This window comes from Mobula birostris, chromosome 12 (assembly GCF_030028105.1).
Source record: "Mobula birostris isolate sMobBir1 chromosome 12, sMobBir1.hap1, whole genome shotgun sequence".
Taxonomy (NCBI): domain Eukaryota; kingdom Metazoa; phylum Chordata; class Chondrichthyes; order Myliobatiformes; family Myliobatidae; genus Mobula; species Mobula birostris.
The window spans coordinates 94042849-94066086 of NC_092381.1; the positions used below are offsets into that span (position 1 = coordinate 94042849).

Below are 23238 nucleotides of genomic sequence, written 5' to 3' on the forward strand. Positions count from 1 at the left end.
CTGAGACCCTTCATCAGGACTGGAAAGGAAGGGAGAGGAGCCAGAATAAGAAGGTTGGGCGAGGGGAAGGAGAACAAGCTGGCAGGTGTTGGTTGAAATCAGGTGAAGGGGAAGGTGGGTGGGATGAAGTAAAAAGCTGGGAGGTGACAGGTAGAAGGGGTAAAAGCCTGACGAAGAAGGAACACCATAGGAGAGGAGAGTGGACCAAGGGAGAAAGGGAAGGAGCAGGGGCACCAGAGGAAGTTGATGAACAGGTGATGAGAAGAAAAAAGAGAAGAGCAGAACCTATATGGGAATGAAAAAAGTGTGTGTGTGGGGGGTAAATACCTTAAGTTAGAGAAATCGATATTCATATCATCAGGATGGAAGCTACCCAGACGAATGAGGTGTTACTCCTCTAACCTGGGTATGGCCTCATTGGCAGTAGACGACAAGGCGGAATAGGAATAGGAAGTCAAATTGAAATGGGTGGCCACTGGGAATTTCCGCCTTCTGTGGCAGACTAGGTGCTTGATGAAGTGGTCTTCCAATCTATATCAGGTCTCACCAATGTAGAGGAGGTCACACCAGGAGATGACCCTGAAAAATTGCAGGTGAATTGTTGCCTCACCTGGAGCCTTAAATTGTGGTAAGGGAAACATAGAAACGTAGAAAATAGGTGCAGGAGTAGGCCATTTGGCTCTTCGAACCTGCACCGCTGTTCAGTATGATCATGGCTGATCATCCAACTCAGAACCCTGTACCAGCCTTCCCTCCATACCCCCGATCCCTTTAGCCACAAGGGCCATATCTAACTCCCTCTTAAATATAGCCAGTGAACTGGCCTCAACTGTTTCCTGTGGCAGAGAATTCCACAGATTCACCACTCTCTGTGTGAAGAAGTTTTTCCTAATCTCAGTCCTAAAAGGCTTCCCCTTTATCCTCAAACTGTGACCCCTCGTTCTGGACTTCCTCAACATCAGGATCAATCTTCCTGCATCTAGCCTGTCCAATCCCTTTAGGATTTTATACGTTTCAATAAGATCCCCTCTCAATCTTCTAAATTCCAATGAGTATAAGCCTAGTTGATCCAGTCTTTCCTCATATGAAAGTCCTGCCATCCCAGGAATCAATGTGGTGAACCTTCTTTGTATTCTCCCTTTGGCAAGAATGTCTTTCCTCAGATTAGAGGACCAGAACTGCACACAATACTCCAGGTGTGGTCTCACCAAGGCCTTGTACAACTGCAGTAGTACCTCCCTGCTCCTGTACTCGAATCCTCTTGCTATGAATGCCAGCATACCATTCGCCTTTTTCACCACCTGCTGTACCTGCATGCCCACTTTCAATGGCTGGTGTATAATGACACCCAGGCCTCGCTGCACCTCCCCTTTTCCTAATTGGCCACCATTCAGATAATAATCTGTTTTCCTGTTCTTGCCACCAAAGTGGATAACCTCACATTTATCCACATTAAATTGCATCTGCCATGAATTTGCCCACTCACCCAACCTATCCAAGTCACCCTGCATCCTCTTAGCATCCTCCTCACAGCTAACACTGCCGCCCAGCTTCGTGTCATCCGCAAACTTGGAGATGCTGCATTTAATTCCCTCATCTAAGTCATTAATATATATTGTAAACAACTGGGGCCCCAGCACTGAGCCTTGCGGTACCCCACTAGTCACTGCCTGCCATTCTGAAAAGGTTCTATTTATTCCCACTCTTTGCTTCCTGTCTGCCAACCAATTCTCTATCCACAGCAATACCTTACCCCCAATACCGTGTGCTTTAAGTTTGCACACTAATCTCCTGTGTTGGACCTTGTCAAAAGCCTTTTGAAAATCCAAATATGCCACATCCACTTGTTCTCTCCTATCCACTCTACTAGTTACATCCTCAAAAAATTCTGTGAGATTTGTCAGACATGATTTTCCTTTCACAAATCCATGCTGACTTTGTCCGATAATTTCACCGCTTTCCAAATGTGCTGTTATCACATCTTTGATAACTGACTCTAGCATTTTCCCCACCACCGATGTTAGGCTAACCGGTCTATAATACCCCGGTTTTTCTCTCCCTCCTTTTTTAAAAAGTGGGGTTACATTAGCCACCCTCCAATCCTCAGGAACTAGTCCAAAATCTAAAGAGTTTTGAAAAATTATCACTAATGCATCCACTATTTCTTGGGCTACTTCCTTAAGCACTCTGGGATGCAAACCATCTGGCCCTGGGAGCAGGGGTAGCACTTGTCCCGGTTGTAGGTGTAAGTGCCAGGAGGGAGATCAGTGGGGAGGGGTGTGTAGACAAGATAGTTGCATAGAGAGTGATCAGTTAGAATAGCCATTGTGATTTTTTTTCTATCGAGCAGGCTGTATGTCATACTCAAACAGCTTACTGGCTTATTCTGGCCTGTTGACTGAGTATGGTATTCGAGTGCAAATTCTTCTGGTTCAGTTATGCAAAGGTGAAGAGGGAGCAAAGGATAAGTAAGTGTCCAATTTGTGGCAGAGACTGTGTGTATTATTTGGTCAAACATTTCTCTAAAAGCAGTTGCCAACATGGGACACTTCAAAAGTGTGCTGCTTGAGTTGGGATTTTAAAACTTGAAAACCTTTTCTAATTGCTTTTCCAGTTTGTCTGCAAATTTCTTCAGATCAAACTGATTTTACTGATTAGCTTGTGAACAAGAAATAGTGATCTCAGCTCAAGCATATTTCAGGGGATTAAAGTAATATGGTTGAGTCTGTGTTATGTTGGAAGCCATCTTGCTAGTTCATAAAGCCTCTCTTTCCCCAAATCACTCTAAATGACGACTGCAGTCACCTTATGTTAATAAAAGAACTGAATTTGCACTGCGATTTTATTTTAAAAAATGTATCTCACACCAGTTGTGGAGGACCTTTGCTTCGTCTGCCACTAAACGTGGGATTTCCCTGTGACCACCTATTTCAATTCGACTTTGTATTCCCATTTCTATATGTCAGCCCATGGCCTCCTCTATTGCCACAATGTGGTCACACTCAAGTTGGGGAAAAAACATCTCGTATTCTATCTTGCCAGCTTCCAACCTGCTGGTATGAATATTTGATTTCTCTAATTTTTGGTTCCCCTCTCACCCTTTTGCCACACCTGCCTATCAACTTCCTCTGGTACTCTTCCTTGTCCCTTTCTTCCATGATCCAGTGTCCTCTCTTGCCATTTTTCTCCTTTTACCTCTTCAATCTATCACTTCTCAGCTTCTCACTGCGTCTCCGCTCCCTCAGCCACCCACATTCCCCCTCATCTGGTCTCACCTATCACCTGTTAGCTTGTATTCCTTCCCCTCCCCCCATCTTCTGGCTTCTGCTCCCTTCCTTTTCAGTCCCGATGAAGGGTCTCAGCCTGAAATGGCACCTTTTTATTTCCAAATATAGATGCAGTTTGGCTTGCTGAATTTCTCCAGCATTTTGTGCATGTTGCCTCTTGCACTGATGCATTTTAATAGTGATCTAAGATTTGAATGTTAGGTGCTGGGTGGTGCAGGGCAGGGTAATGGTGTTGGTACAGAGGTGGGTGATGAAGTCTCTGACTATGAAATTGTTTATCCTCTTGGGATGAGTGGAAATGCAGAAATTACGTGACTTTCAACTTGCTCACTTCATGGCTTAATTGTTGGAATTAAGCCATGAAGTGAGCAAATGGAACTTTCCCATAATGTCAGCAATATTGGACTTCATTGTACAAGGTTTCACAATATGACATTGTTATTTCTTTCACCAAATAAACTAATTTAGCCTTTGCTCTGATACGTTTGGTGAGTTGAAGTGCTAAAATGACTAGAATGAGTTTGCTTTCTGACTATCAACATGAAAAATGATTTTTGATGATTAAGCACAAAATAGCTATCATTTGATACATTTGTATCATACACAAAATGATGGAAGAACTCAGCAGGTCAGGCAGCATCAATGGAAATGAACAGTCGATGTTTTGGGTTGAGACCCTTCAGGACTGAGCAGAAAGGGAGAAGATGTCAGAATAAAAAGGTGGGAGGAGGGGATCGGGGCTAGTTGGAAGGTGATAGGTGAAGCTAGGTTGGTGGGAAAGGTCAAGCACTGAAGAAGAAGGAATCTGATTAGAGAGAAGAGTGGATAATAGGAGAAAGGTTAGGAGCAGGGGACCCAGGGGGAAGTAGTAGGCAGGTCAGAAGAGATAAAAGGTCAGAGTGGGAAATAGAAGGGGGAGGGGGCGGGGAATATCTTTCTTTTTCTCTCCTTATGTGAGATGAAACATGAAATAACAGTTGGTGGTTGGTTTTTGGTCCAGAAAATGTGTGACCTGAGTTGCAGAAATCTAGTGAGATCTCACCAAGAGATCCAGGTCTCAGAGATGATTGTACATCTCAGGGGACTCAAAAGACATTAATGAGGCTAACAAATCTGCTTTTGGCCATGATATGATTGATGACTGCCTTTCCAGGCAAGCTGTCTACCCATGGAATAAAAAAAGTAGATATCCTGATTGACACAGTAATTGGCTGTTGTTTCCAAATAGGGGTATGGTGGACACAACTGTGTTGCCCTTGAGGAGGAACCAAGTAAAGCTACTTTCAAGGTCACTGAGCAATGATAGGTGATGGAGACAACTGTCACACAGGAAATTGAGGGATGGATGTTAACAAGGATTATTATTACTAATGTAAATGATACCCATTAAACATAAAACATGAAATGTGTTGTTTTGCAGCAGTAGTGACTGCAAGACATTAAAATTAATCTGGTTCCACAAATAAACGGTGCAAAAGACAAAGTTTAGGTCATGGTTTATGGACTGTTCGGAAATTCGAACGGTGGAAGGGCAGAACATTGAGCATGGGTCCTCAGGCTCCTGTAGCTCCTCCGGTTGTAGTAACATGATGCAGGCATGTCCTGAATGGTGAGGGTCTTTAATGGTTATATTTAATAGGGTAACATTAAGAATAAGTGATTATGCTGATAGAACTCGTCTCTCAAATATTTATCACTGTTGGAAAGGCTTGCAGTTACAAACATCAAGAAGAGGGTGCATGTTCTAAATTTAAGTGTGTGGATATATTTTCATTATGTCGTTTATGAGTTCTCATGTCTTTAAGTTATTTGCAACACCAAAATCTTGATTTTAGAGCAAGATTAGAGGATGCACAAGCATCAAGAAAGCAGTCCTTTTAAAGTGGAGGGAGGAGTTTGCACCTCCCTTGTTATCTAGCCTGTAAGTAATTGGAGCTGGAATTACCGCGGCTGCTGGCACCAGACTTGCCCTCCAATAGATTCTCGTTAAAGGATTTAAAGTGTACTCATTGCAATTACAGGGCCTTGAAAAAGTCCTCTATTGTTATTTTTCATCACTACCTCCCGGAGTCTGGAGTGGGTAATTTGTGCGCCTGCTGCCTATTACAGGTTGAATGAACTTGGCCTTTTCTCCTTGGAGTGACGGAGGATGAGAGGTGACTTGATAGAAGTGTATAAGATGATGAGAGGCATTGATCCATGTGGATAGTTAGAGGCTTTTTCCCAGGGCTGAAATGGCTAACACAAGAGAGCACAGCTTTAAGGTGCTTTGAAGTAGATACAGAGAAAATGTCAGGGTAAGTTTTTTATGCAGAGAGTGGTGAGTATGTGGAATGGGCTGCCGGCGACAGTGGTGGTTGCAGATACAATAGTGTCTTTTAAGAGACTTCTGAATAGGTACATGGAGCTTAGAAAAATAGAGGGCTAGGGTAACCCTCGGTAATTTCTAAAGTAAGTACATGTTCGACACAGCATTGTGGGCTGAAAGGCCTGTATTGTGCTGTAGGTTTTATATGTTTCTAATTGTATTTTCAGGAGTATTTGTGATAGCAAAATGTAGCGCAAATGTTGCAACAGCCACAATACTTTATATTATATTTGTGATGAGTATACGCTTAAATCTCAAAGATGGAGCATGATTCCTTTTATTAAGAAAGCCTATGAGCTGTAATGTGTGTGCAAAATTGGTGACCAAGACAAAGCCTGGGCCCCTCACATTTGTTGCACAATGTGCTGTCGATCTTAGAGCTTGGCTCAGAGGTACTCGGAAGTTAATGCTATTTGCTATCTTGATTATATGGTGAGAGCAGTAGGATCATGTGACAGACTGCAACTTCTGTCTGACCATTGGGTCTGGTTTCTCTGCTAAAAACAGGGATTCATTGAATACCCCAATCTCCCTTCAGCTATGAGATCTGTGCCACATGATGATGGTATTCCAGTATCAAAGCCACCAGAGACATGGAGTCCAGAGAAGGCAGACGAAGATGCCATGATGCATGAGCCAGGAATGGAAACCAACCCCGACGCAGATACAGATTTTGAACCTTTTATGTTGCATAGGCCTCATCTGATAGCTGAAGCTGAGTTGTGGCCTGGTCAAAGACTTGGGTTTGTCAAAGACAAAAGCAGAATTATTGAGTTCAAAAACTGCTATCACCAGGCACAAAAAATTCTGTGAAGAATTTTGATATTTGAGACAGATGTTTCCCAGAATAACTAATGTCAAGATTAAGGAAGACATTTTTGCTAGTCTAGAAATCAAACAAGTCATCAATGACAGGCAATTTGAAGAACTTCTTGTGGGACCAGAGAAAATCACATGATGGGCATTCAAGGATGTTGTTGAAATTTTTCTTGACAACTACAGCACCCAGCTACGTGCAGCTGGTTGACAACATACTTCAAGCATACAAAACCATGAAGTACAACTTGTCACTAAAGATTTATTTTCTGCATTCCCATTTAGACTTCTTCCCTGCTAATCTTGGAGCCGCCAGTGACAAGCATGGTGAAAGATTTCACCAGGACATTGCGGTCATGGAGAAACGGTATCAGGGCAACTGGAATCATCAATGCTGGTTGATTATTATTGCACTCTTAATGAGAAGTCTCGGACACTGAATACAAATGAAAATCATTAACGAAACAGTTTCAGCTTAGTCAAACTATTTTATAGCATTAGCACTGTTATGCAGCTAAACGCATGATATTCAACAAAAATTAATTTCCTATTTCTTCAAATTTCTGCTGATACGAGTACAGTCGACCTTCACTAATCCGACTACCTGTAATCCGATTGCTTCGATAATCCGGCACTCCTCAGGTCCCAATGGTGCCGGATTAGTGAAGGTTGACCTGTAGTCTGAAATCATGTTTGCTTTCGGCATCTAGTGGTCTGTCATAACCACAACAATATTCTGAAGAAGCAACACTTTTGAAAAAAATTGTTGTCTGGTGTAAAGCTCCAATAAACATCACTTAATGATTTTTGAGATGGGCGCAACCAGGATTAGTTTCTTTCCCTGAGCCACTAAAGAAGAGTAACAATCATGAAAGAAGGTCAGAACAGAATTAGTGTAAAAAATTAACTTGTGGGTCGGCTGGTGGCGCAATGACATCGGCGCCGGACCCAGGAGCGGAGGTTCCCGGGTTTGAAACTAGTCGGGTCCACTGTCGAGTACGCTTTCCATCCGTGCCGGGTTGAGTGTTGAGATCACAGCTTGACCTCGTAAGATAAAGGGAAAATACCGCGAAAATGTCTGTGTGAGGAGTGGCGCGCCACATGGTCTCTCTCTCACTCCGCGCCTTGTAAAAGCCATGAAAAAAACATCATCACGGACACACAGATGGACACGCAGACGCACACGCACAGACGCGCACACATAGACTCGCTCGCACGCACGCAGGCAAACGTAAAAAAAAATTAACTTGTTGAATATTTTTTATTGCCAGTTGTATTTGACGATTGTATAACTGATGAAGTTCATCACTGGTGAGTTACTACTGGCAAAAGGCAAGGCTGTTGAATCTGACTTTCCCTAAGCTTTATAAATAAGGAGGGGCAGCAATCAGATTGCATTGGACACATGGCTAGGAATTGGGTCATTTAACCCAGACTTTCTTTGCTGGTGTTTATTTTCTGCTCAGACTGCCTCTTGTCTATTTTGATAGAAATCAGACATGTAACAACAAATTATTAACTAAGATTGCCTTGCCATTTTGTCATTATTTTCCTGGACAAGATTAATTTAAACTCTTCAGTTATTTCTTAAAATTGCCCTAATTGATAAATGGGCTTGGGACACATGGGTGGGACACCATAATATTGGAGTGAGGGGATGATGGTCAGGTGTAGAGGAGAGCACATGGTATGAATGCAAGAACAGACAGTTATCAGGTATGTGTAAGAGTTCTGCCTCAATAATTTGGAATATGAGACCAACATGAACTGAACGCTAAAGATAGCGCACTGTAATAGCTTACTGAACTATTTACCCTGCAGTGGAAATGTTTCTTTCCATTGTTCACTCTGCCTGCATCTCCTATTTTAATAAGCCTCAGGTTGTATATAAAAATAATTGGGGTGGTATGTATGTGAGCATGTTTTCCTTAACTGGATTGGTCTGCTGAAGTGGTTTATCAAGTGTACATCAATTCAGTGCACAGCACCTGGAAGAGTTTACTGGTAATCATGAACATGCATGTCTGCTGCTGTAGGACTAATTTGTTTCTGACATTTGGATGTTTAGTCTTTTCAGGCTATGTTGACCAGAGATCACATGGTAATTTCTGATTTAGAATCACCAGAGGGCAGGTGCATAATAATGGAAAAAGCACAACTTTGCAACGCAAAATAAGTACTGGAAATTTGTGTCTAAGCTTTAATATTCGGTCAACTACTGGTTACCAGCCATATATGATCACAATACGCAAAGAATCAGACCATGAACTGGGAGCTCACAGGTTGTCACAAGTAGTTTTCAATCACCCACCACTGATATTAAAGTAAGGAAAAGCTGGCCACCACTGGGCTCAAGTAATAATTTTTCAAAGTCACCACTAATTGTACTAATGTATTGCTGACACTAAACCCATAAAGTGTACCAGAAATTTAGGATTATTGTAAACCTCTCCCTTCAACAAAGATGTGTTTACAAGATTTTCTAGGAAAGCTTGGAAGAGCTGGCACCTTTATTATGGAAATGGACTACTGGATGTTTTGGATGCACACAGAAATAAAGATTGCATCTGCTGCAGGATTATTGTTGCCTTAAAATATGTGTAATGTAAATTAATAGAATATGATCTCTCTGATGTTTCATGTAATCTATTACTGTATTTCATTAAAAAAGTCGGCATAATGGTGCATGAATTAGAAAATAGATTCAAGTTCATTACATTCATGTCCTTATTCTGTCAGTAGTTAGTGGGTTAAGTTATTGCATTTCAGCATTCCCTTAAAATGTTTATTCCCCTGAATGACATTATGACAAGATTATTACAACATTATAAAAAAATCTGAGATCCAGTTATAAAATGTTGCATTTTGATGCATAGACATTCTTTTTGTGATTTAAGAAAAAATTGGCAAATTTTCAAATAGTAGAACATTCCAGTCTTTCAACACTAAATGATGTGTGTCCTGTGTTGATGCGAAAGAATATAGATGAACCTGTTGATCTCACACTGTCTTAAATACCATGAAGCGGTTTCTGAGTCATGGGGAAAAATGTGGATACTGGAAATCTAGAAAAAAACACAGAAAATGATGAAACATTCAGCAGGCCACATATTATTTATGGAGGCAGTCAATGTTTGTATCAGAATTGGAAACGAGAGAGATAAAAGTTATTTCTGAATCTATTCAATTGCAATAGTTGGATAAGATCCCTTGGCAAAGTAGTGGCTCTTAAACACCTCTCTTCAGTTGGTAGAGTACTTGAATATGAGAGGGGTGAAGCCATGCAGTCATATAATAAGATAACAAATTGGAAGAAAAAGATATTGGTGTGTGGATTTAAAATCATCATAAAGAGCAAAGCAGCTTAATTGGGATAATTAAAAATGTCAATTTAAGGCAATAACGCATTTTGAGAAGAAGCGAACAGAATGAATTATGAACTTCGTTAGTCCACACATGGAAAACCGATCACAATTTTCACCACTATGAGATTCTTGGATGCTATGGTAGTACAGTGCTTAGTGAAATGCTATTACTGCGCCGGCAACCTGGGTTCGATTCCTGTCAGAGTTTTCCCTGTGACTCTGGGTTTTCTATGGGTGCTCTGATTTCCTCATACATTCCCAAGATGTCTGGGTTAGTGGGCTAATTGGTCACAAGGGTGTAATTGGGTGACGCGGACTTGTTACTGTGCTGTTTCTCTAAAAAGTAAAATATTGTATATTAAGCATACAGAGAATCAGATTTACAAGGATAGCATCAGAATTAAAGTAACACTTTATAGGAAGCACAGAGTGCTAGTCTTTTTCTCTAGAAAGTAGTAAAGTCTGTAAAAGTAATAGAGGGCTTTTAAAAAATTGTGTAAAGTTTTGTGAGGATAGATAGTATTGTTTCTGTTTATATTAGAATTCAAAATGATGATGACAGATAGAAAATGATCAGCAATGAATCCAATGGTGATTTCAGAACAATGATCCTCAACCACATAATGCTCAGAATATAGGCCTTATTTAAAAATTGTTGCAATGTTGAAAGGGAGTTTTGTTGATTACATGAGAGGAGAATAGAATAATATGCTACTAAGTCTTTGCAAAATAGTTCTGGTGATTCTGTTTAATTCAGTATCCCAATTTTTTTACAGTGAGTCTTGAACCACATGAAACTCAACTTTTTCCAAGATCACAGGATTTCTCAAGGTTCAAGGAAAAGAGCTGATTGATGTAATCATAGAGAAATGTTTATTGTAAATATCATAGAATGACAGTGTAGAACATTTACATGACTTACAATAGATGTAAGGTATCCCTTACAATGGATCAATCAGACAAACAGCTGTGGCCAAATGTTCCAGCTTGAGATGTCAGCAGCGAAGAGCTTTTTTTTCCCCCTTGGTTTTCTATTTAACAGCTAGCATTAAGGATCTGCTTCAAAGAACTTTTGGTTAGCTCCCAGTATTTTAGCCTTCTTGTGCAAATCTATATCCATGTCAAGAGTTTGACAACTGCTATCTGTCTGTTAGTATCTTTGTTACTTTAGCCTATCAGGTAAACAGCTAATTTGACCAACATCTTCTTTATTGGGTTAATATCATTGCTGGTTTTACTCAAGTACTCTTGATATATCTGTTCAGGTTATTATTTCTGCTAACCCCATTCTGGTGGCACATGCTTAATTAATTTACAGTTATTAACTTCAGGTTATCCATTCCCCATGTGTGTCAATTTCACTTTCTCTGCCCTTAGCCAGTTTAAGAGGACTGTAAAGGAATCTTCAAAAACATTTTGTTGAAGAATCTGTGTCAATATCTTGTGTTGATTGTCACTATTACAAAATATAGGTAATACTTTTATGCAACAAATATCTCAACCTTTTTAACAAAACGAACGTCTCATAGCTACTCCAGAACCAGACTTCTAACACAGTGATGATGTAGTCTCTAACATCTGCAGCTGGGTAGTGGTCAGTGTTAAAATGTCTATGTAGGAGCCATGAGTTCTGCACTTTGTGTTTACTATTATGGTAACTAGTCACACTCGTGGGGGTGTGGTAAAAGCTTATTTTGTGGCAGTTTCTAGCTTGGGGCCAGCAGAGGTCATATCTTTGACCGCTAAGATAATGCTCAATAATGCTTAATTGTATATTTGCTAATTGCTAATAAAGGATTGAAATAGTCATAGTCATACTTTATTGATCCCAGGGGAAATTGGTTTTCGTTACAGTTGCACCATAAATAATTAAATATTAATAGAACCATAAATAGTTAAACAATAATATGTAAATTATGCCAGTAAATAAGTCCAGGGCCAGCCTATTGGCTCAGGGTGTTTGACCCTCCAAGGGAGGAGTTGTAAAGTTTGATGGCCACAGGCAGAAATGACTTCCTATGACGCTCTGTCTTGCATCTCGGTGGAATGAGTCTCTGGCTGAATGTACTCCTGTGCCCAACCAGTCCATTATGTAGTGGATGGGAGACATTGTCCAAGATGGCATGCAACTTGGACAGCATCCTCTTTTCAGACACCACCGTGAGAGAGTCCAGTTCCATCCCTACAACATCACTGGCCTTACGAATGAGTTTGTTGATCCTGTTGGTGTCTGCTACCCTCAGCCTGCTACCCCAGCACACAACAGCAAACGTTATAGCACTGTCCACCACAGACTCGTAGAACGTCAGCATCGTCCGACAGATGTTAAAGGACCTCAGTCTCTTCAGGAAATAGAGACGGCTCTGACCCTTCTTGTGGACAGCCTCAGTGTTCTTTGACCAGTCCAGTTTATTGTCAATTGGTATCCCCAGGTATTCGTAATCCTCCACCATGTCCACACTGACCCCCTGGATGGAAACAGGGGTCACCGGTACCTTAGCTCTCCTCAGGTCTACCACCAGCTCCTTAGTCTTTTTCACATTAAGCTGCAGATAATTCTGCTCACACCATGTGACAAAGTTTCCTACTGTGAAATAAGGAATTCGACTCTTTGGAGCAATCTTTGGAGCTGTGGTTGTGTCATGCAAGTGTAACAATTCCATCTGGGGTCGCAGGCTGGTGGCAGTGGTTATGATTTTGGATCAGTTTTTGCTGCTACAGTCTCCGTTGCTTCATTTAATTTGCACATATCCAGAGGCCACAAACAGCATTGTGATAAGGACTAGGTAATTGCTTGCTTGTTCCTTGAAGGATGAATGTTGACTAGAACTATTAAAATAACTCCCCTGTCCTTCTTTGAAATGAGCCTTTTTTTTAAACATGTATCTGAAAGAGTAGATAGGCCTAGATGTAAAATTCTTTTCTGAAGCATTGCATGCTTGACACTCCAGAGAGTCAACTAGATTTTTTTTTGTGATTGTGTTTCTGGGATGGCCTTTAACTTCATGTGTTCAATGGGATTGAACGTTATACAGTATATTTGGAAGTTCAAACGTTATGAAATAATTGGTGCATTTCTTTAATTTCTGCCAAGTTTTCTGCCCTCACTATATTTCGCCCAATAACTCACTGCAAAGGGTAGGTCAAACTGTGTTCTATTTGGTAAAATAAAATTGGTGTATTTTAGTGTTTATTGGGATTGATATTGGGGCAGGTTGATCTGCCAGATCAATTTACTGATTTCCATTTTGCCAATTCACAGTGCTTTTGCCGTAATTCTACTCTTCCGTAATCATGGTTTTCAGAATCTCAGTGACTTGGGAAGAGGAAATTTCCGGAGTGTAATCACCTCGATTCTGTTGGTGGTGCTGGTCTTGTTCTACAGTGCAGTGTCATCATGAACTTCTAAGACTTGTCTAGTTCCATGCTACTGTTAGGTAATGAAGCTTGCATTGTGACAGTAACTCATTTAACTGTAACCAAGCAACACACATAAAAGTTGCTGGTGAACGCAGCAGGCCAGACAGCATCTCTAAGAAGAGGTACAGTCGATGTTTCGGGCTGAGACCCTTCGTCAGGACTGTCAACTGTCAATTGAAATTCCAGCATCTGCAGGTTTCCTCGTGTTTTTGTAACTGTAACCAAGGTGGTTTCTGTCAGAGAAGAGAAAGTTGGGCACATAGAAGGAATGGGAGCTACATGAAAGCGGTCCAACCAATAGACTTTAAGGTAACCAAGAGAGCAAGGTGACCAAGAAGTCTGTTTAGGAAGGGAGTTTCTGAAGATGTCTTCAGAAACTCAACAGATCAGGCAGCATCTGTGGAGGGGTGAATAAGCAGTTGATATTTCAGACTGAGACACTTCATCAGCAAAGTAAGGAGAGAAGTAGCCAGAATATGAAGGAGGGGGATGAAGTACATTGGCAGGTGGTAGGGAAAGCTAGGTGATGGGGAAGGTGGGTGGGGGAGATGTAGGAGTGGCATGAAGTGAGAAGCTGGGAGGTGATAGATGGAAAAGGTAAAGGGCTGAAGAAGAAAAGGAATCTGATAGGAGAGGTGAGTGGACCATGGGGGAACGAGGAGGAGAGACAACAGAGGGACGTGTTGAGCAGCTGAGGAGAAGGAAAGGAATAAGAGAGCAGTCAGAATGGGAGATTTAAAAAAGAGAGAAGGGGACAAGTGTAACAAATTTTATGTCACTGCATGAAGAATGAAAAGGTGGATTAAAATGTGAGGTTGGTTGTGATTGCAGAGATGGGTAGATTGGAGTGGTTAGGTTAGGAGTGAGGATGAAGGCTTTGAATTGAGTGCTTTAATGAGAGCCAATGTGAAATGGTAAACATTGATCATAACTGAGATATATTTTGAGTGAGGAAGTTTCTTGGAATGGAGTTGGTCTCTATTGCTGCTTCTTGTTTCGTGAGTTTACTATCCATCTCAATTCCTTGTCTGTGGGTTAGATTTTGTTGAGATTTGCTGTCAGTTCTGTGAAGAACTGAGTATTTAACTCGATTCATACTAATAAATTTGTGACTTTTTGAATGCATGGGTCATGGATTTACTGACCCAGTTTAAGCACTTTTTCGTATTCAACAGTGGGGCAAAAGGCTTTCCAAGAATTACAGAGAAACCAGCAGCTGGATTCACTATACAATTCATTTGATAAGATATCTTACAGCTGTGAGCAAGAAACACAAAGAAAGACAGTTAACACATTCATAATAATTTGAATTAGTCAAATACTTAAATGCTGTCAGATGATTTAACAATAAACTGTGATTTAGTAATTTCTTTATTTTTGTATGTTACTATCACTATTGAATTGAAAGTATTAAATAGAACTCTGTTGTCTTTGGTGCGTTTGGCATCCAGTAAATATTCTCAAAAGTTTTGTTGGGAATGAGGGTTTGACAGCTGCATGGGATGTTTTGGAGAAGATTGTGCAGCTTGCTGCTGAGTGTGGGTGGTGGGCTCCTCTTGACAAAATGCAGATCTGTGTTTCTTTGAACTACTAACTGAACAGATGTGGTTGACGTATTTCCATGTGAAGGTGTTAGGCTTAAACATGATTATTGCTCTGGTAATTTACTTTCCTTGTTTATTTTTGCACGTTCCATTGGAAAATTTCTGTGTTCAATTAACTAATTTTTCTGAAGGCTGAAGATAAAAAGTAAACTTTGGAAATCAAGTGGGTTATCAGAGCTAGCTTTGGCACCTCTTTGCTCATGTGTTCTTAAAGTGTGTACTGTTATATTAACACCCAAAATTACAATTTCTATTCACCCATTTACCATGACAATACCATCAAAATTATCAGTTCATGTAGTGATCACCGTATAAAAATAACGTTAATCTGTACCTTTAAAGTTTCTTTGATGTAAGGCCTCTTGTGTCATTATAAACTTGTTATTCAAGATTATTTAGTGTCATTTCTAGTACTCAAGTGTAAAGGAAAATGAAATAACTGGCACTTCAGATCCAATGTAGCACAAAAAAGCAATAAAATAAATAATAAAGAAACCTAAGTTTTTAAAAAATCTGGTGGTCTTGGAATGGATGCTACGTAGTCTCCTTCCTGATAGGAATGAGACAGACAGTTCCATGAGTAGGTTGGGTGGGATCCTTCCTGATATTGCTGGTCTTTTTCTGGCACTATAACGTCCTTGATGGCAGTATGGTGATCCTACCCATTATAGAGCCCTCCTGTCCACAGTGGTGCAGTTTCTGTACCATACTGTGATGCAGCATGTTAGGATGCTCTCTACTATACATCTGTAGAATGACGTGAGTATAGATATACATAGTCCAGCTCCCTTAAGCCTCCTCAGAAAGTAGAGGCATTGGTGAGCTTTTTTGATTGTGTAGGATATGTTCTGGGACCATGAGAAATTGTGCAAGGTGTGCAGTTAGGAGTTTGAAACTGCTCACAGTTTCCACTGCTGTGCCGCTGATGTAAAGAGGGATGTGAGTGGTGTGAACTCTCCTGAAGTTGATAACCATCTCCTTAGTCTTGTTGACATTGATGTTATCAGCCCAGCTGCCTTAAGGGTGTTGACTGTCTGCAAATGAAATGCAAACACTGCCCAATCTGTGCCAACCAGTGATTTGAGAACATAAACTCCTGAAAAAGAAAAAGCATATATAATTCTACACTGAGTCAAGAATGTATAAGTCCTGTGGTTGATAGGCATGTTACATCATGTGAACCAGCTGCAGCTGATCTCCAAGTCTGCTGGTGTTATGTAAGTACAGATCTACTCAATTATTAAGGACTCATCTGATACATGTTGCTTGTGCATTCTTTAGATAAGCAGGCATAATTCGTTTTAAAGAACTGGTTGATTTGCAAATCAAATTGTACTGACTGTCTTTCATTCAAATTAAATCTTTGAATGTATTCTTTTGTGTCCCAAAAATGATAATGGGATAACAAATTTGAAATTTTGAGTGAAATCTATTTCACTTATGCATTCAGAAATAGATTTGCAAAATGCTTCTTGGACCAATAGATTCAGTGATTACAAAATGCTGCATGGAGTTATGTTATCCCCATTGAGTGTGCAGTGAGTTAATTCAAGGATGTAGTTGTGTGTAACCATTCCCAGGCTGAAACCTATGGCAAGTTCTACTGTACCAGATATGACATTTTAATGTTTCTCTGGGCTTTCAAATAATCATTTGGGATGGAGTGTACCCTTTTAAAAAGCTGTGCTTTTAATAGGTGACCTTTCGGATGGAGCGACACTGTCTCTGCAGGTAGCTGCAATTGAAGGCAGGTATTTTATGTATCAGTGGTGGAATATTTCCTTATTCAAAATTATTATGGGTGAGATTGAAGCGCCAAGTGTTGGAATATTTTGATTGTGATCAACAGCACCATTTTCCTCCTTTTTAATGGAGATGTGACTTAGTTCTATTAGAATTGCATTCTCAGCACTCTTGGTACTATGTCATCCTGTCATAGATTGGGTTTGATGTGCAACAGGCAGGCACATTGTCTGTGAGCAGTGCTTTCAGTCTGTTATAAACCCTCTGCTTCTTTCTGCTTTGATAAAGGGATGCAGGGTTCTCAGTTGAGAATTCTCTTTATCTATTCAGACCAGCCTGCGATGCCTGCGATTCCCACGAGTAGGTGATGATGTAATACTATTTCAAGCAAAACATCTTTGAGGTATTTTCTTTCCCCACTTAATGCAACTTGGAGGAATATGTCTGTTTCAGGAGTCTGGTGTTGGGTCTACAAAAACAGAGGGGCTGCACGTGATATCCAGTGGAGTCGACTTTGGGGCTTCATTGCTGGAGAAATGTTGGTCTGGGAGGGTACACTGATATTGTTTTGCTTATCCTGTTTTAGTGGATTTCGAGGAGGTTGAACAGAATGTCCATTTTATACTCATAGGTGAAGGCATTCAAGCCATGATCTCAACAGGTCCGCAGCAGTCCCAAACTGGTACCAATAGTGTAGCTTTGCCTTAATATTAGTAGGTGCCTGTGCAGAAATCCATGATGATTGAAAGTCAAGGGTCACTATTGGGCGGTAGGTGATGAAATTTGTACCACATTTGAGGTCTTGAAACTCAGTCAATGAATTTTGTATGTACATCGGTGTTATTTGTCTACTAGAAATTAATGGCTGAAGTTACGTTGATCCTGGAATGAAGGCAACATCGGTTAAACAGTTTCTCTTATGTCCCCTAGGTTAGCACTGCTCCAGTGGGAATCTTGCGATATTGTATTGAGGAGAGAAAAACTGAGATAAATATTAAGGCAATGCTGCAGTCTTGATACCAGTTTGTACTCAGATCGGGACTGTTGTGGACCTGTTTGTTAAGATCATGGTTTGAATGCCTTCATCTACGAGGTATAAAATGGAGATAAATTTCTGTGGAAGATCTGAATTTATATTGCCTATGGGACTAATGAACTATATAGGATTTGCATTCACATTTCATTAAACAGGAGTGTAATAAAATTTACTGGACATATTCAGCCAGAGATTTAGACGTTGCTTAAAGCTAAATGAATGAGAAGAGAGACATCTGTTTTTATGTATGTTGGATAAATTAAGTGTAATGGAGCTGGGACAATGAATATTTCTGTCCATTGCATTTTGTTTCACATGCAAAAACTGACTTGCCCCAACCCTAATGGTTTATATTTTTTTGACCCTGAACTACTTAAGAGTTTTTTTCTCCAAAATCTCAGTCCAGTGTCATTGTATCCTTACTTCTACATGTACTTTTGTAACATTGAAGCAAGTTCGTGGATTTGGTGAATGAGACAGAAACACTGACTGCAATTAAGTATACTAATCATTTATTTACAAACTGTAAAAAATTCGACCAAACATTAAGTCTCCTGAAGTTGCACAAACTACAGAACTAGTTAAAAGTGCACATGGAACATACCTTTCCAACGGTTCCAGGAACAAAGGGAAAGAGAGTATCTCTTACAAGTGCTATACTTTATACCCTTGAGGTGTTTGAAACTGGACACTAGGTGCCTTGGCATGCAAGCCAACCAATGGGAAGAGCAGCTGCCATTTTTAAACTGATCAATCTCAATGGGAGCGGCTTTCAACCAGCAATATGCCCCCCCCCCACACACACACACACAGGACAACTTTGTAAAACGCTAGAATTTTTTTTTACCTTTTTGACACTAAGGCATTGTCGGCAAAGCTAGCCTTTATTGCCCATTCAGAAGGTGATGGTGAAGCACCTGTTTGAAATACTGCAGTGAATGGGTAGGAAGTGCTGCTGGGTAGGAAGTTCCAGGATATAGACCCACTGAGGATATGTTTCCAAGTCAGGATGATGTGTGGCTTGAGGAACAAAGCATAGTGGTAGTGTTCCTTTGTATCTTCTTCTCTTGTCCTTGGTGGTGGTTAATAATAAAATTCAAATTTATATCAAATAATTGCAGACAATTCATTTAAAATTGTTTTTCAATCATTATACTTTTTTATGTTGCTATCAAATAGGTAAGTGCACTAAGACGACAAGAAAGAATGATTAAGAATCGTGAATCAGCATGTCTTTCCCGAAGAAAGAAGAAGGAATATCTACTGAATCTGGAGCACAGACTGAGGTCTGCACTTGTTGAAAATGCCAAGCTTAAGAATGAAAATGGTTCTCTTCAAAAACAGCTCCAAGAGTTGATGTCCGAGGTCAGTAAGTTTCCAGAATAGGCTTGAATCTGGATGTTGGGGATGAAAAAGTTCACTGCCTGTAGATCATACAGGTGATAATTTAATAATCTTAAAAGATGCAGTGCAATATTTTATTAGAAAAGATGAGCACTTCTCAAAAGCAATTTTAATTTAGTTTGCTGGGAAAAATTGGCATGCTTTTAGTTCATTTGGAAAATGGCCCCATTTCATGCACAAATGTGGCAATTGTTCCAAACATCTGGCATAAGTGGAACTTGAGCTATTTTTGAACAGAGAATAATCATTGCCAGATTACCAAAGAGTAACCTGGTGTAGAATATAGAACAGCGAAAGTATAGCACAGTATTGGCCATTTGGCCCATGATGTTGTGGCTTTCAGTCTAACCCTTCCCTCCCACACAGCCCATAACTCTCCAATTTTGTTACATCTATGTGCCTGTCTAGGAGTCTTTTAAGTGTCCCTATTGTATCAGCCTTTTGCTGATACAGTATTTTGACCTCCTAGAAGACATGAAACCTAATTTGGGAGAGTTGGCGACTAAGTGGTTGGTGGAATTTGCTGGGAATTGGTTAGGGGCAAAAAGGGAATTGACGCCTGATGTGGTTAGAAGTTGAGAGGTTGGAGAATCAGTATTTGACTGGGAATGCTGAAGTTGAACTTTTTGATACCTAGGCTGGTTGGGAGAGCGGATGTAGCTGGTTCTGTGTGGTTGGTGGGAGGGGATAGTCAGAACCAGCCTCAAAGGATTGAAAACAAAGAAAGGAGTTATACAGTGAAAGCACAACTGTTCCAAAGTGCCCAACGACAGCTGCCTTTCAGAAGAATATTATTTAAAGTTTTTGGCAATGCAATGCTCCGAAAGCTGCAATTCATGCAGAATTACTTCATTTGATGCAAATCTGTTGTGGGAATCAAATGTAACTCACGCCCAGAACCTTGAGTGGAATTTCTGGAGTGACATGACATGAAGATTTTAGCGTTTCATTTGAGAAAAGGGAAATGCTCAATGTTCTGTCAATAGATTTTTTAGTCAGTGGACCCTCCTCCTGTAGCTGCATGATACTTCGCTTCTGTTGTATTAATGCAGATTTTGTATTTCCACAAGCAGGGAAGAATGAAAAGGATATGCTGCTGGTCCATCAGAGATAGCAATTAAGAATATTGCTGACAAGACTGCTAGTCTCAAATTTGCTCTTAGAAGGTGATGATTGCTTCATGCGGTGGTGTGGTTTGTGTGGCCATTTCCCAGCAGTTGCATCTTTTTTTAGATTATGAAGACATGCAGTCCTCTTTTATTGTCATTTAGTAATGCATGCATTAAGAAATGATACAATATTTCCTCTGGTGTGATATCACAAAACACAGGATAGACCAAGACTGAAAAAACTAACGAAACCACATAATTATAACATATAGTTACAACAGTGCAACAATACCATAACTTGATGAAGAAGTCCATGAGCACAGTAAAAAGTTCAAAGTCTCTCAAATGTCCCACATCTCACGTAGACAGGAGAAGGAAGAAAAACTCTCCCTGTCATGCCCGACCACAGTCCGAATCTGAGTTATCTGAAAACTTTGAGCCTCCGATCAGCTCTCCGACACAGAGTACTCCTTACGATTCAACCTCAATCCCAGTCGCCAACAGCAGGCAAAGCCGGGGATTTTGAGGCCTTCCCTCCAGAAGATTCCCGACCACGCAGTAACAACAGCAGCGAACTGGCATTTCAGAAATTTCTCCAGATGTTCCTCTGTGCTTTCACGTCTGTCTCCATCAGATCAGAATTATCCACAGCCCCTACTTAACGGATACAATATCATTTTTCACTGGAGGGCGCGCACACGCGGCGAGCTGCTCTCTCTCTTCCCGCCTATTCCTTCAAAACATCCTTCATCTTGTTGATGTTATAGCCCAAACTTGATTTGGCACTAGATTTATCTAATTCTTTTAGTGGGCATCAGAGAAAGAATTTCTTCACCCAGGGCATGGTTGGAATCTGGAATATTTGCCTGGCTCAATATTGGAAGTGGGTACTCTCAAAGCATTTAGGAGAGCATTGAATTGCCACAACCTGGAAGATGAAGGATCAGGTGCTCATATCAGTGATAATATTAGATTGTCAGCATAGACATGGAAAGCCCGTGGGCTGATTTCTGTGCTGTCTGTGTTTATGATGTAATGAGGTTTTACAAGGCTCTGGTGAGGCCTCACTTGGAGTACTGTGAGCGGGTTTGAGTCCCTTATCTAAGGAAGGATGTGCTGACACTGGAGAAGGTTCAAAGGAGGTTCACAAAAATGATTCTGGGATTGAAAGGCGAATCATATGTTTGATGGCTTTGGGCCTGTACTCACTGGAATTCAGAAGAATTGAGGGGGGAATCTCATCGAAACTTATCAAATCTTGAAAGGCCTTGATAGAGTGGATGTGGAGAGGATGTTTCCTATGGTGGGGGAATCTAAGACAAGAGGACACAGCCACAGAACAGAGGGATGTCCATTTAAAGCAGAGGTGAGGAGGTATTTCTTGAGCCAGGGAATGATGGATCTATGGAATTTGTTGCCACGGGTGGCTATGGAGGCCAAGTCATTGGGTATGTTTAAGGTTGATAGATTCTTGATTATTCAGGGCATGAAAGGATATGGAGAGAAGGGAGGAGATTGGGGCTGAGAGCGAACTAGATTAGCCATGATGAAATGGCAGATCAAACTCGACTGGCCAAATGGCCTAATTCTACTCCAATATCTTATGGTCTTTTGATGTGAATCAATTAGTTTGGCCTCTTGAAGATGGTATGTTGAGATCAAAGGGGTTCAAAAGTTTATGCATGAGAGAAGGATAGAGTAAAAGAAGAGGATCTCACAATCTTGCAAAATTAGTGTTGATTTGGTACTTCAAGACTCAGCTGTTTATTTGGAAAAATAACAATTTTTCATCTTTCAGAATCAGCAATTAAAAGTTTCTGCTCCAAGAAGAAGAGCTGCATGTGTCATGGCATTGTTGGTGTTCATAGCATTCAGTTATGGTCCTGCAAGGTAAGTTTGAATATTTGAGTATTTATTTCCATATCTTGATTCAGTATCTAAATGAGAAACATGCCAATCTCTTTTATTAATTATGTTCTGGTGTGTAAAACTACATTGACACATCAGACATCAATAGCTCTTGCACCTCAGTACCTACAAGTGATTAATATCCAGCATTTTAGTTTCATAACTTAGCCACTCCAGGACATTAACTTTGTTGTTTTAAGCTATTCTTGAGTAGCTTTGGCTTTATGCTTCAGGTCATTGTCTTGCTGAAAAACAAATCTCCCAAGTTGCAGTTCTCTTGCAGACTGCATCAGGTTTTCCTCCAGGAGTTTCCTATTTTTGCTGCGTTGATCTTACCCTCTACTTTCACAAGCCTTCCAGTGCCTGCTGCAGTGAAGCATCCCCACAGCATCACGGTAGGGCCAGTATGTTTTGATGATGTGTGGTGTTTGGCTTACACCAAACATAGCATTTAGTCTGATGGCCAAACAGCTCAATTTTGGTTTCATCAAACCGTAGAACCTACTTTCAGCTGACTTCAGAGTCTCCCACATGCCTCTGCCAAACTCTAGCCAAGATTTCATGTGAGGTTTTTTTCACAGTGGCTTTCTCTTTGCTACTCCTCCATAAATTTTCAGTGATAAAAGTGGAATTGGAATTGATTTATTATTATCATATATACTGTCATGTACCCCGTGACAGGTTAAAGATCCAGCAAAAATGGAAAACACTTTGGAGTCCAGTATTGCTATTAACTAATGGTATTTATTAGTAACTACACAATACAGTAATATAAAATCAGATAGATCAAACAGGTTAGCAATGATTAGATAAGTGTAAGTGTGGAAATACATGAAAACCAAGCTTCTTCAAGTCTAGGGGTAAATAGATAGTCTTACAATGATGAATAAAGTTCAGTTCAGTTCGTGGTATTGAGTTGAGTAGTGATGGAGAGAGAGAGAGATTTGAGTCTTCAGATGAGCTGACGCTGTCGATCTTCCCGTTGTCCTCCGAAATCCTTTAGAAGTCTCTGTCTTTCCATGGCAAGCCAAAAGCTGACGGCAGTAGTCAGTGTTCTTGTAAAAGTGTAAGCACGAGCTGAAAGGCAGACTCTGCCCCTCTCTCTCTCAGCAGAAATTCAAAAGTTAGTCTCAGTTCTTTCTTGTGCCTTACAGTGAAAGTCCACAACAAAAAGGAAC

General features: G+C 40.5%; 1 protein-coding gene across 3 annotated transcripts in view; it reads left to right on the forward strand.

Moving 5' to 3' along the window:
• atf6 (activating transcription factor 6) overlaps positions 1–23238 on the forward strand; it is a 420957-nt gene that overhangs the window by 130879 nt on the left and 266840 nt on the right. For all 3 annotated transcript variants that reach the window (XM_072274311.1, XM_072274312.1, XM_072274313.1), the window contains exons 8-9: positions 18819–19004; positions 21951–22042. In XM_072274311.1, coding sequence (XP_072130412.1) covers positions 18819–19004; positions 21951–22042 — 278 coding nt within the window. The remainder of the gene's footprint in view (positions 1–18818; positions 19005–21950; positions 22043–23238) is intronic.